The 15033-nt window shown below is 40.5% G+C and overlaps 1 protein-coding gene across 1 annotated transcript in view; it reads right to left on the bottom strand.

Moving 5' to 3' along the window:
* Window positions 1–15033, bottom strand: part of osbpl6 (oxysterol binding protein-like 6) — a 106020-nt gene that overhangs the window by 15748 nt on the left and 75239 nt on the right. Inside the window, exons 13-15 of the mRNA XM_060827955.1 lie at window positions 8135–8388; window positions 6620–6757; window positions 2870–2933 (exon numbers count right to left, since the gene is read on the bottom strand). Coding sequence (XP_060683938.1) covers window positions 2870–2933; window positions 6620–6757; window positions 8135–8388 — 456 coding nt within the window. The remainder of the gene's footprint in view (window positions 1–2869; window positions 2934–6619; window positions 6758–8134; window positions 8389–15033) is intronic.

Raw genomic sequence — 15033 nt, 5'->3', positions numbered from 1 at the left:
CATTAGAAACAGGGACAAAGCAGAGCAAAATCATATACCATCTGAATTGTTCTCTTACAAATTTCTTTCGAAACTTTTTCACTGACAATATTAAACTGCTGGTCACACCTCAGCAGCTGTCCTTTACAGCAATTTAAAGCCTGACTTACCAACGGGCATGTCATCAAATATCTGATGATGGATTTATTAAAAGGACTTTCATCCAATGCTTTCAACTAAATCGAGCACTGTACTTCAGCAGAACAATCCAGATAAGTGACCTGGAGAGAACTTGAGATTTCAGTAAAAGGAAAGAGACCAAGCAGCTACCAATCTGGAGGGATAGTTAACACCACACAGGCCACAATCAGTGAAGACTGGGGACAATATTTATCCTAACACTCTATACTGGAGCCCCCCCCCCCCACACACACCACCTCCCCAGGGGTCCGCACTCAGCCCCTACTGTACTCACTGTATACCCATGACTGCATCACCAAAAACCAGACTAATGCCATTTACAAGTTCGCTGACGACAAAACAGACTACAGGCAAGAGGCGGAACACCTGGAAAAATGGTGCACTGAGAACAACCTAACTCTCAATGCCGGCAAAACCAAGGAAATTATTATTGACTTTTGACGGAATACTACTCATGCTCCTCTACACATTAACAGCACAGAGGTGGAACGAGTGGAGTGCGCCAAGCCCCTGGGAGTGGTCATCTACAACAAGCTTTCTTGGACTCTTCATGTGGACCCACTGGTTACAAAGGCCCAACAACGTCTCTTCTTCCTCAGGCAGCTGACGGCGAATACCCTTGCCAACTTTTATAGGTGCGCCATCAAGAGCACTCTGTCTGGATGTATCATTACCCGGTATGGCAACTGTACCATTCAAGATCGGAGACAGTTACAGAGAGTGGTGAACTTGGCCCGGACAATCGCAAAGGCCAACCTCCCATCTATAGAATCCATCTACCAGGTCTGCTGTCTAGGAAAGGCTGCCTGCATTCTCAAAGGTCCAGGTCAGACATCATCTGAGGAGCAGGAAAAATCTGGTCAAAGCACTTCATCAGGAATGAGGCTTCATTCCTGATGGAGGTTTTTGGGTTGACGTCGATTTTTCTGCTCCTCGGATGCTGCCTGACCTGCTGTGCTTTTCCAGCACTACTCTAATCTCCAGCATCTCAGTACCCACTTTCGCTTTCTCAAAGATCCATCCCACCCTGGCAATGTTTTTCTACAATCTCTACCATCGGGGAGAAGGCACAGAAGCCTGAACACACGGAACAGCTAGTTTCATAACTGTATCTACCCTACTGTTGTTAGAATACTGAATGGACTCTCAAACTCTTAACATTCGCCTGTACCTGTGTTTTTGTTTTTGCCGCTGTTTACCTATTATTTACTTATCCATGCTACTTAACTTTGTATTGCTCACAAGACAAAACTTGCACTGTGCTTTGGTACATTTAACAATAAATTCAATTCAATTCACCAAAATGATTTGTGGAATGTACCTATTTAGGTGACTTGCTCATGCCAAATATGTGATAAACAGCTATAAAGCAACAAATCAAATTAATGCTCAATATTACAACTGTGCTCAAGATGTTGTGGTTCTGTTCGCCGAGCTGGAAGTTTTTGTTGCAAACGTTTCGTCCCCTGGCTAGGCAACATCATCAGTGCTTTGGAGCCTCCTGCGAAGCGCTTCTTCGATGTTTCTTCCGGCATTTATAGTGGTCTGTCCTTGCCGCTTCCGGTTGTCAGTTTCAGCTGTCCGCTGTAGTGGTTGGTATATTGGGTCCAGGTCGATGTGTTTGTTGATGGAGTTTGTGGATGAATGCCATGCCTCTAGGAATTCCCTGGCTGTTCTCTGTCTGGCTTGCCCTATGATAGATAGTGGATACTCGCGCAACTTCATCAACAGATGCCTAAGAGAAAGACCATGGAACGAGGACATGCCACAAACCAAAGGACTAGCCACACTACCATACATCAGGAGCGTTTCTGAACTGACAGCCAGACTACTGCGTCCCTTAGGACTCACAACAGCACACAAACCAACAGCCACGCTCAGACAACAACTCACTAGAACGAAGGACCCGATACCCAACATGAGCAAAACTAATGTAGTGTACAAAATACCATGCAAGGACTGCACAAAACACTATATAGGACAAACAGGAAGACAGCTAACAATCCGCATACATGAACATCAACTAGCCACGAAACGACATGACCAGCTATCCCTAATAGCCACACACACAGACAACAAGCAACATGAATTCGACTGGGACAACACCACTATCATAGGGCAAGCCAGACAGAGAACAGCCAGGGAATTCCTAGAGGCATGGCATTCATCCACAAACTCCATCAACAAACACATCGACCTGGACCCAATATACCAACCACTACAGCGGACAGCTGAAACTGACAACCGGAAGCGGCAAGGACAGACCACTATAAATACCGGAAGAAACACCAAAGGAGCGCTTCGCAGGAGGCTCCAAAGCACTGATGATGTCGCCTAGCCAGGGGACGAAACGTTTGCAACAAAAACTTCCAGCTCGGCGAACAGAACCACAACAACGAACACCCGAGCTACAAATCTTTGCACAAACCTTGTGCTCAAGATTCCATGAATATGACTACAGCAAATGCCACCAATAGTCATATGTTTTATCCCATTTTTATAAATCTATACAAATAAAAGTCAGCAATTTAGAATTATTCAGGTGAGTAATTAAAGATATTTCCAGTGATCTAAATGTTATGGCATTTAGATGTCTTCACATCTACTCCACTAACTTCACACCAAAATCATCTCAGTGGGAAATTAAGACCAAATTTCGGTTTTAGGAAAGGATCGAGTAAGTGGATACCTTGCCAAAAGACAAATTTCTTTGATTCACAATGGCAGGCAGAGATCGGTGGATGGTGGCTGACCTGTAAAATGAAAATATTGAAACGGTTATAAAAGTCAAAGGAGCATTTTGTTTGTACTATATATATATATATATATATATTCTTTAAAGGAAATTAGTAGCAGTAAAGGTTCACAATTTGTTCATATCTACAGAAATGTGAAAGGCATAGGATGCAAGGAATGTTGTAAACCATGAAAAGTACCATTGTAAACTTGTTAGTAGTGGTGCAGCACTTCCAAGGGGTTATGTTACAGAGACAGCATATCAAGTTTACCTTGGATGTTTCCCTTGCAAATGTGCACATAGGAACACAGGAACAGGAGTAGGCTATTCAGCCCATTCCAGCACTCAATGAGATCATGGCTGATTTGTGACCTAACTCAGTATACCTGCCTTTCATCCATATCACTTACTACCTTTGTGAAATAAAAATTAATCTCAGATTTACAACTGACCTAGCATCAACAGGTAGGCACAATGATACATAAAGCATTGTCTTCATTGCTTAGACCATTAAGAATAAACGTTGGAACATCATATTGAGATTGTAGAGGGCATTAGTGAGGTCACTTTTGGAATACTGTGTACAGTTCTGGTTACCCTACTATATTATTAAATTGGACAGGGTGCAGAAAAACATTTACTGAGGTGTTACTGTGACTGGAGGTTTGAGTTATAAGGAGAGGCTGGGTAAGCTGGAATTTCTTCACTGGAGTATCGGAGGTTGAGGGGTTTATAAAATCATAAGGGGAATGAATAAGGTGAATTGTAAAAGGTCATTTCCCTGGGGTGGGGAGTTCAGAACTGGAGGGCATATCTTTATGGTGAGAGGAGAAAGATTTAAAAGGGACCTGAGGGGCAACATTTTCCACACAGAGTTCGTATGTGAAATGAACTCCCAGAGAAAGTGTGTAGATGCAAATACAGTTACAACATTTAAAAGACATTTGGACAGGTACATGAGTAGGAAATGTTTAGAGGGATATGGGCCAAATGCAGACAAATGGGCCTAGTTTAATTTGGGAAACCTGGTCAGTATGGAGGAGTTGAACTAAAGGGTCTGTTTTCGTGTTGTATGACACTATAACTGCCATTTGTGGAAGACAGTTCCAAACCTCTCCCCTGTCTTTGTAAAAGTGAAGAAGTGCATGGAATTACTCTCCTGAAGGTCTATGCCCCAGTTCTAGAAACCCCAACAAGTTGGGAATAGTTTGTCATCTGCACGGTCTTTTCCTGTTAATAGCTTGAAGACTTTGATCACATCACTCCTTAACCTTCTAAATTCGAGAACGAACAGGCCTAATTTGTATAATCTCTCCTCATAACTTAACCTCTGAAGTCCAGGTATCAGTCAGCCCAGCAGATTCAGAAGGTATTGTTGAAGGACTCTGGATGAGCTGCTGCCTTCAATTTTGTTGATGGTACACACTGCTGTCATTGTGCCTCAGTACTGAAGGGAATGAATGCTGAAGGTGGTGGATGAGGTTCCAATCAAGCAGTCTGATCTATTGTGGATGGTGTGGAGCTTCTTGAGTGTTGTTGAAGCTGCATCCATCCTGTAAGTGGGGAGTATCACTCTTGATTTGTGCTTTATAGAAGGTGAACAGGCTTTGGGGAATCTGTAGAGCCTCCGACCTGCTCCTGCAACCACAGCATTTATATAGCTGATCAACTAGTGGATCAGTTGAATGTTTATGAGAGTCTGGAAGCTTTCATTTTTACTGAATTCAAGCAGTATACATGGTAACTTAGAAAAAATATAATGACAGAATGTATGTATGGACATAGATTACTTATCATGGAATATCTGTTATCTATTGTAGCAGAAAGAAATGTTGCGAGAAACTCTCAGCAAGTTAGGAGCTACATCTGAGGACAGAGTGACATTTCAGGTATCTCCTTTCAGCACAACTTTGCCTCAATTTCTGGCATTGACAGAATTTAAGAAGCTGTTTAGCTACTGGCGAGCATTAACAGCCTACAACTAACAAGTCACTTTTTTTCACACTGATCTCTACTTGGAGACAGCTTAAGGGAAGGAGCAGCACAAGCTATATTCCAGGTGAGTAACTTTAATCCTGACCATGAAGAATGGTTCACCAGTAAAGGATACTGTTGCTGATCAGGGCCTCCGTATGTGCTGCTTTATCTTCTCAGTGAATATATTCTCCATTATGACATGCACCACTAAGAGCAGAGCCATAATAAGCGAGGTGTCATAGTCTGTTAATTCCAACAGATTTCCTACAACTTTGTGGAACGTCCCATCCCCTGCTTATCCATCACATTATGCTGGAAGATCAACCTGGCTCAAGAGACGCAACAGCTGAACATTTCTACAGTAGCATCCCACACAAATTAGAATAAGGTATCAAACTAGATGCACTGCAGTAACAGGCTACACACATATCATATAAACACATCTAACAAACTAGGCAAAGCTCTGCATTTGTACCACATGCAGTTAAGAATGGTGGCAGACATTCAGGCAATTAACAGAAAGTGGCAGCTCCTGACAAAAACTAATTCAGCAGGGGTGGCAGAACCAGGAGAGAGCATCAGATATATATACACAGGGTGTACAACATACTGGCAGAGACAGCTAGCAATATAAAACAGAAAAGGAACTGGATATGCATCAATCAGGTGGTTAATAGTGAGGAAGGAGGTCTTAGTTTAAAGGGAGATAAGAACAGGCTGGTCAGATAGGCAGATCAATGGCAGATGGAACTTAATGCTGAAAATTGTTGAGGTGATGTATTGTGGAAGTTGTAACAAGACGTGGGAGCACTCAATGTGCACAACAAAAAAAATCCAAAATCCTAACAATAAAGACAAGATAAACTTCACCAATCAATTACCACTTTAGCACCCTCATAAAATAACAGCAAAACTGTGGAACGGGACGGCATGGTGGCTCAGTGATTAGCACTGCTACCTGTCAGTGCCAGGGACCCGGGTTCGATTTCAGCCTCGGGCAACTGCGTGGGTTTCCCCCAGGTGCTCTGGTTTCCTCCCACAATCCAAAGATGTGCAGGTTAGGTGAATTGGTCATGTCAATGTGTCCATAGTGTTCAGGGATGTGTAGATTAGGTGCATTTGTCAGGGATAAATGCAGAGTAATAGGATAAGGGAATGGATCTCGGTGGGTTACTCTTCGTAGAGATTCTATGATGAAATCAATAGTGCCCATGAGGAATCCCTAATCTCAGGATCCTTCAGTCCAGTTTCTGCCAGAACCATTCAGCTTTTCACCTTCTCACAACTTTGATCCAAACAACAGGTAATTACTCAAAGAGAGGTGACATCATGATAATATTTCACCAGCTCTGATCTGCTTCAGATTTACTGTTTGGGTTACTCATACCCCAGAACAGGCTTCGATTAATTTAATCCCTTGGTGAGTTTAATTATTTAAGTTTAACAATAAAATTATTTACTTAGCGTTCATGTATTGAAGATTTTCGCTTTCAATGGACAACATGGTTATATTTCATCCATGATCTACTTACATCTGTTAGAATGTGGAGATGTGCAACAATAAGTCAGGAGAGAGTGTTCTAAGATTTTCTTTTCACTTTTACAATGTAATTTAAAAGTAATTTATGATAATTTAAATGCATAGCTGAAAATTTAAAAAACCCACAGTTTTCCTTTGAGGTCAGCTGACTTTTAGATCGCAATGGATTAGGATATAGATCATACCTGCTCTGCAAAAAACCGGAATCCCTTGTCTTCTCGAATACATTCATATGTCTCTCCAAGCACAGGATTAAAGGGTTTGAAAGTAGCTCTGTAATATGTTGTAGCATATCCTGAAACTGCAAATGTAGCAATCATAACCTAAAAATTTAGGACCAAAAGGTGGAATTAGATCACGTTGGGAAACAGAAAAATATAATATCCAAATATACACAAATAACCATTGCTTCTCTATTATTTTAGTCTAGATTTTTGTTTAAGTGAAGTTACCCAGGTCAAATATCCTAACATGGCATGTAAATAAAACAATCAAAATTTTAGTTCTGGAGACACATTGAAGGAAAATTAAGACCAATATTTTTCTAAGTTCTATTCTAATAAATTATATTTAAATTTCTAGTATTGGAATGCATCTTGAGATTGTGTGCGTTCAACAGAGCAAAGATAACACTACAATCTCTGTTTCAACACGTGGTTAGGTTGAAGGCGTGCACTGTCACTACTTTCACGAATCCACGGGTCACAACATAAAATAAAAATATTTTTCCCATTGTGAAGATCATTAATAAATAACCCTATGTCAATCAGATTTTTTACAAAGATAATGATTGGTTATTATCAAAACAAAACTTATTCAATAAGGATGGAATAATTGTCTCACATGCACGGTCAGTAATATATAAGTATAAATGTTTGTTCCTATAAATATCCCCAAAACACACACAAACACACTCTCTCTCTCTCTCTCTCCAGGAAAAGGCAGAGTGGGGAGAAAGAAAACCAGATTTTTCTGTAGATATTGATGGAAAGGAAACACCAGCCAACGGGTTATTTTTGAAGACAAAGGATAAAATGTAGGATGTTTTGTAATGTGCTGTACTTTGTTTCTGATATTTTCACACACACGTGGTCAGGTTAATCATGCACCGTTGCCTGAGCTATCAACAGCTTCTGAGCAAATAGAATCTGGAGATGGTCTATCAATCACTTTTTCAAAAGAACAAAACAGGTTTCACCCCGAACTGACGTAGAGGGTTTCTTTTCAGCAATGGGAGATGTCCACTTACAACCTGTTCATAGCAAACTTTCTTTCAACTTAGCTTGTTCTAGCATTAGGTTCCCCCTAATTCAGCTGCTTCATAGCAGGATTTCTTCCAAGCCAGTCACCATTCAATAACAGCAAGATCTACACAAAAGCAAGTAGTTATCACAGCCATGCAATTGCTAGTAAGCCTTGGTTTAAAACAAAAATCTCCACTACCACAGTAAGTGTTTATAGAAATCGCTCCAGGTAGATCCACAAAACTTGAAACCAATTCCCCTTTCCAAAAGACTTTAATTTTGAAATCCTCCAAACAATGTTGAATATAAAGTATGTTTGGAACACTGGCAGCAACATTGCTTAATCACAACAACCAAACTTTGCAAAGATTGATCTTTAACAGCAAGAATGGATTTGAACCAACAATAAAATGTTAAAATGAACAATGATATTCAATTACAAAGTAAAAAGATTACCATTCGGTCAAATGGATCGTCCGTTTCGGCAGCCTTATCTAACAATTCGGAATATTCCAATTCTTCACATAGATGCTGCAGAGTATTGAGGGGTTCATTCAGCTCAACTGGCATGGAAACCTTGGACAGATCTTTTCCGATGTTATTTCTCAAAATGTTCCACAGATTGATGCTACTGGTATCTGGAGATGGTGCCGGGAGACACGTACGTCTACCATTTCGAAATGCACCACTACTGAGCTCGTCATTGGATACTGTAACAAGACGAGTTAAACATGAAGTAGTACTTCCTTAATGTTACGGAGATCTAACGTGGGTTTCCTATGAATAAGGTAGCAAATCAAGACACATATTATCAAATGTTCCGTCAATATGCCACGCATTAAAACACAGAGCTGCTGACAGCAGGGAGCTCAAACTCGGGCATGGGAAGATTATCAAAACCCAATGGCAATAGCTCAAGCCACTTCAGAGAAAACAGGATAAAGTGCATTTGTGATTGAGAGAGTAGGAAGTGGTCACAGAAAGACAGAAGGAATCAGTGACTGGGATATAGTCACCTTGAACTGTATTGGAGGAATAGGGAGAGCAGAGACAAATCTAGAACTGCGCAGCATACAGCAAGGAGGTTAGGAGCCAGGCAAGGATTCAAAGCACCACAACAGGCAGTGATGCCGAGGGTATTCCAGAGTCAGCAGTCAAGAGTTCTGGGAGAGGAGATTGACTGGGAATTCTTGGCATTGGGTTGGAGGAAAAGACCCAAGCTGGATGCAAGTGATGGGATCTACACACCATCTTGGAATCCAGGGAAGGCAATATAAGGACTCAAGCTTGTTTCTCACCCAGGAGTTCTCAATGCATCATGACACAATCTAGAGCCAAATGGCTCAGGAAAGTCCAAAGCAAATCAAAGTCACAAATATACTTGGTATGTCCCATCACAATCAGATAAACACACAGTCTGAAGTTAAGCTATTCAATAGATTTTCAAAATGAGAAGCTGTTGGTTGGATTCATTATACATATGTGGCTGTTCACCACAAAATATAGAGTCATAGAGATGTACAGCATGGAAACAGACCCTTCAGTCCAACCTGTCCACGCCGACCAGATATTCCAACCCAATCTAGTCCCACCTGCCAGTACCAGGCCCATATCCCTTCTAACCCTTCCTATTCATATACCCATCCAAATGCCTCTTAAATGTTGCAATTGTACCAGCTTCCACCACATCCTCTGGCAGCTCATTCCATACATGTATCACCCGCTGCGTGGTAATGTTGCCCCTTAGGTCTCTTTTATATCTTTCCCCTCTCACCCTAAACCTATGCCCTCTAGTTCTGGACTCCCCGACCCCAGGGAAAAGACTTTGTCTATTTACCCTATCCATGCCCCTCATAATTTTGTAAACCTCTATAAGGTCACCCCTCAGCCTCCGATGCTGCAGGGAAAACAGCCCCAGCCTGTTCAGCCTCTCCCTATAGCTCAAATCCTCCAAGCCTGGCAACATCCTTATAAATCTTTTCTGAACCCTTTCAAGTTTCACAACATCTTTCCGATAGGAAGGAGACCACAATTGCACGCAGTATTCCAACAGTGGCCTAACCAATGTCCTGTACAACTGCAACATGACCTCCCAACTCCTGTACTCAATAATCTGACCAATAAAGGAAAGCATACCAAACGCTTTCTTCACTATCCTATCTACCTGCGACTCCACTTTCACGGAGCTAGAAACCTGCACTCCAAGGTCTCTTTGTTCAGCAACACTCCCTAGGACCTTACCATGAAGTGTATAAGTCCTGCTAAGATTTGCTTTCCCAAAATGCAGTATCTCGCATTTATCTGAATTAAACTCCATCTGCCACTTCTCAGCCCATTGCCCCATCTGGTCCAAATCCTGTTGTAATCTGAGGTAACCCTCTTTGCTGTCCACTACACCTCCAACTTTGGTGTCATCGGCAAACTTACTAACTGTACCTCTTATGCTCGCATCCAAATCAAATTATGTAAATGACAAAAAGTAGAGGACCCAGCACTGATCCTTGTGGCACTCCACTGGTCACAGGCCTCCAGTCTGAAAAACAACCCTCCACCATCACCCTCTGTCTTCTACCTTTGAGCCAGTTCTGTATCCAAATGGTGAGTTCTCTCTTTATTCCATGAGATCTAACCTTGCTAATCAGTCTCCCATGGGGAACCTTGTCGAACGCCTTACTGGAGTCCATATAGATCACATCTGCTGCTCTGCCCTCATCAATCTTCTTTGTTACTTCTTCAAAAAACTCAATCAAGTTTGTGAGACATGATGTCCCACGCACAAAACCATGTTGACTATCCCTAATCAGTCTTTGTCTTTCCAAATACATTACATCCTGTCCCTCAGGATTCCCTCCAACAACTTGCCCACCACTGAGGTCAGACTCAACGGTCTATAGTTCCCTGGCTTGTTTTTGCTGCCCTTCTTAAACAGTGGCACACGTTTGCCAACCTCCAGTCTTCCGACACCTCACCTGTGACTATCGATGATACAAATATCTCAGCAAGAGGCCAGCAATCACTTCTCTAGCTTCCCACAGAGTTCTTGGGTACACCTGACTGGTCCTGGGGATTTATAAATCTTTACCCATTTCAAGACATCCAGCATTTCCTCCTCTGTAACCTGGACATTTTGCAAGATGTCACCATCTATTTCTTTCCAGTCTATATCTTCCATATCCTTTTCCATAGTAAATACTGATGCAAAACATTCATATGAAGAATTGCTAATAAGCATATGGCTTTAGCAATGACTCAGCCACATGTATCAGCCTGGAAACCAGTGGTTCATGGAAGTTAAATTCATAGTTAATGGATGGAAGGCCACACTTAGTCAGCTTTGTTTCATTGTTTAGTGGGATGAATCGATTTTAAGGATGTTTATGATCAAAGTTCAAGTTTTAAAGCTCTGTGCCTCCTCTCAACACGCCGTGTAATTCATTTGCTCTAATGTCTAGAAGAACGAACTATCAGTTCATACATATGGCATGATAAGATGGAGAATGAGACAATAGAAAAAAAGGGAAAAGGAAAATGGGAAAGGGAGGAGAGTGAAAATAGAGGGTGGGATGGATCAGGGCAGAGATAACGAGTAATGATACGGACCAGAGATCGAATAATGGGGGTTGGACAAGAGAGGGATAACTGAGAATGGTAGCAATAGGTAGAATGGATGTGTAAATCAGGAGGGTATTGCGACAATGTCACCAGAGGGAGCAGTAGGAGGACAGCGATGTGTCCCCAAGGTACATACAGGCCCATTTGCTCAGTATTCAGCAACATAGCACACTATTAAATTTCATAAAAGTTGTGACACCTGCTCATTTCAGTGCTTTTTAAAATGAAAGCTGTTCATGGACATGAAGACAGTGCTCAGAGGACTTTACACCTTTCCCAGTAAGCTCTAGTAACTGTTTGAAAAAACTCATACAATTAATTAAACAGTCGTGTTAGATTTCTTCTTATTTATAAGAGTAGTTAAATGCTCATAATCACATTAGAACTATTTTGATCTATTACCAATGGATTATATATGATGCCAGACCAAAGAAGGAATCAAAATTATCATGGGAGTTAGATATCAACTGAAACAAAGTGTTTCATTACACAATAGTTCATAATCGCCCATAGTTTATATATTGAAAAGTACTCCTTACAGAGCAGGGAAGCCTAAGTAATTATATTTTAAAATTCAGATCTATTCTCTTCCCTGTCCTTGAGAATTCACAATTGTATGAGAAATTAAACTTCATGTCAAGTAGGAATATTTCTAATTAAATCCAAATTCTCTTTACATTGAGTAGGTAGATGATCAACTATTCTGATGAAGCTACACTAAGCCATAGAAATGAGGAGTTTGAGTAGACAGAACAGGATCTCCTCCAACTTTACCCTACTGCCAACATTAGTCTATCCTCATCCCTTCTTAATAGATTATTTTCCATCCCTCACCCAAACTGATTTGCTTCATGAAATCTACATCTATTTCTTTAACTGAATGCCTGACTTCAACAAGGTTTCTGATGACTAAGCAATGACTCGTCAATCCCAAATACCTATTTGTCAACGTTACTTACGATTGGAATCCCAATATCCTTTAAAAAGAATATCTATTTCAGTAAATCTAAACTTAGCTGCTTTATTCCGTCAAATGTTGCTCTGAATAAGACTCGCATTTTCTTTCCAATGTCCTTGAAGATATCAACATTAACACCAACATCTCCATGGTTACCTCTTCCACCAATCACCTTTACTTTTCTTAGATCAATTCTGAACAATCCATAGCATTAGGCTGCTATGGTCAAATTAACCAAGACGACAAACTGTGATGACGTTAATCATTTTTAAAGAAATGAATGGATTGCATTCAGGGTAATATCTTCCACTGAATGTGGGAGAACTTCAATATTCGAGCTAGTTCATACAAAAAAGAAATTACAAAATACTTCTTCACACAAAGGGCGGTAGAAGAAAGGAGTCTCTTTCAAATGAAGCAGTGATAGGAGTTCAATTGATAATCTTAAATGGCAGATTTTTTTTTCCTAGCCAAAGGTGTTTAGGGGTATGAAGTCACGGCAAGCGAATGGAATGTAATAAAAGTGATCTCATTGAATGGTACATGATATTAGCAGGAAATGTCAGAGTGGATAAAGATAAACTATTTCCATTGGTTGAGACTTCTAGAACTAGTGGGCAGAGGCTGAGAATTAGGGCTAGATTATTCAGGAGGGGTGTTAGGAAGCATTTCTGCACACAAAGGATGATAGTGTTAACTCTCTTCCACAAACAACGGTGGATGCTGGATCAGGGATTAATTTTAAATCTGAGATGGATAAATGTTTGTTAAGCAAAGTTATTAAGGGATATAGGTCAAAGGTAGGTATATGGAGTTAGGGCAAAGATCACATGATCTGATTGAACGTTGGAATAGGTTCGAGGGGCTGAATGGTCTATTCTTGTTCCCAGTTTTCAAACTTGTCCTTCCACTTTCCTGGCTCTATATACTGTTATCCATTCCTTTACTCCATTGTAGGTGCCAATCCACAACACCTGTACTCTTTCAAACTAAATCCAAAATGACTCAGTCATGTTCTTTCTGTCCTTTGAAGCTCTCTTTAAAACACTCTTTATCCATTGATGTATGTTTGGGAACCCCTGCTCTCCTTTCATCATTACCACCTCTTGCTGGTCGCACCCCCCACTAAAGGTGCTCCATACTCCTGCATGAGGGACACTATACAAATGCAAGTTTTTGTTGTAGCTGCTTGCGTAAAGCTGGTCACGTAAATCACATTACTAACACGGAGACTTCCTCAGACTCAGTTACTCTTCACTTTAAACTTAAAACAACAAACACACCTTTAGTGTTAAGATTCCTGTTTATGATGAATATTCCATGATGCGGAATGTTTAAATCATAGACCAGCTGAGCATGGTCATTGATCTGAGGTCTCTTGTTTCAGGAGATAAGGATGTACTGGTAGCTAGCGTAGTATAATGATACCCACTGTCTCAATAGGATAATTTGCTGCAATTAGTTTAATGAGATCCTAAAGTACGACACAATTATCTTTCAATGCTTGGAAGTTAATTTAAGTGACAAGAATATCATGTAGTGAAATGAAGACTCAGATGTTAATTCTCTATCCTTTGCTCATCTCTATCACCTCTCAATTTTCCAATGCTCTCCTTGATTGCAGAAACTGCTAGTTTGGATTGGTTAAGTAGCTCTTCCAACTTAAAATATAATGTGCACGAGCTATGCTAATTCCCTTAAAATCTGACCAATATTATTTCAATTTAATTGATTTCTAGTAATGACAACCTGCTATCACTCCTGTTACAACTATGCACAAAAGCAGATGCCACAGAAAATTTAGAAATGATTAACAAATACAATCAGTAAACTGAACTTAAACAACAGTATGGATCAGAGGCCATTTCAGGAATACGACAGGTGTTGCAGTGAAAGAATATTCATAAATGTAGTCTCTATACTGTAATGCGCCTTGCAACACATATAAAAATGTGCATTCTTTAAGTATGTTGTGGTGGTTAACTATAATTTAGTCACTGAGGAACAGATCAATTGTTCCAAAAGAAGCAGACTTATGTTTGAGCTACACATTAGCCTCCTCCATACCCCATCAACAAATCTTTCTATCCCTTTCTCTCCCATGTGCCTACACTACATCCGCTGAATACATCTATCCTGTTTGTCTCAACTACTCTTTCTGCTACTGAGTTGTAAATTCTAACTACCCACTAGCTAACAAAGTTTCTCTAGAACTCATTTTCAGATTAATTACTGACATTCTTATAGCTAGTTCGATCTCTTCCATAGGAGGAAGCATACTCTCTCATATTCTATCAAATTCTTTCATTGTCTTAAAGACTTCAATCATGTTTCCCTCAGTTTTCTCTTTTCTGGAACAAAATGTCTCATCCTACTCAGCCTAGTCTATTCAGTATAATTTCTCAGGTTTGCTAGCAATCTGGTAAATCATTTCTCACTTCTATTTGTTAAATGGAGATCAGAAAGGTTCACAATACTCCAAAGGTGCTGAATTTAACTGAGGGGTGACTGTTGCTCCCTCTCACCCAAACCCAGATAGAAAACAGGCTTCCCCAAAGCAACATTACTCTACAAGATGCCTTAATAAGCAGAGTAGCATTTCTGCTCCTGAGTAGGAGTAAATCCCACCCTCAGATGCACGTCCTAAGACCCCATTTAAGAACTTGCCTTTCAAGGATTGTGTGGTCTTTTTAATCTTCATTCCAAAATGCACCATGTCTCATGTTCTTGGATTTAATTTGTTTTTCAATTAAACAGCCATTCTGCAAGTGTATTAACACTTGGG

This window comes from Hemiscyllium ocellatum, chromosome 7 (assembly GCF_020745735.1).
Source record: "Hemiscyllium ocellatum isolate sHemOce1 chromosome 7, sHemOce1.pat.X.cur, whole genome shotgun sequence".
In the NCBI taxonomy this organism is placed as follows: Eukaryota; Metazoa; Chordata; class Chondrichthyes; order Orectolobiformes; family Hemiscylliidae; genus Hemiscyllium; species Hemiscyllium ocellatum.
Note: the sequence above shows the minus strand (reverse complement) of the source record. Positions and strands in the feature narration are given on the sequence as shown.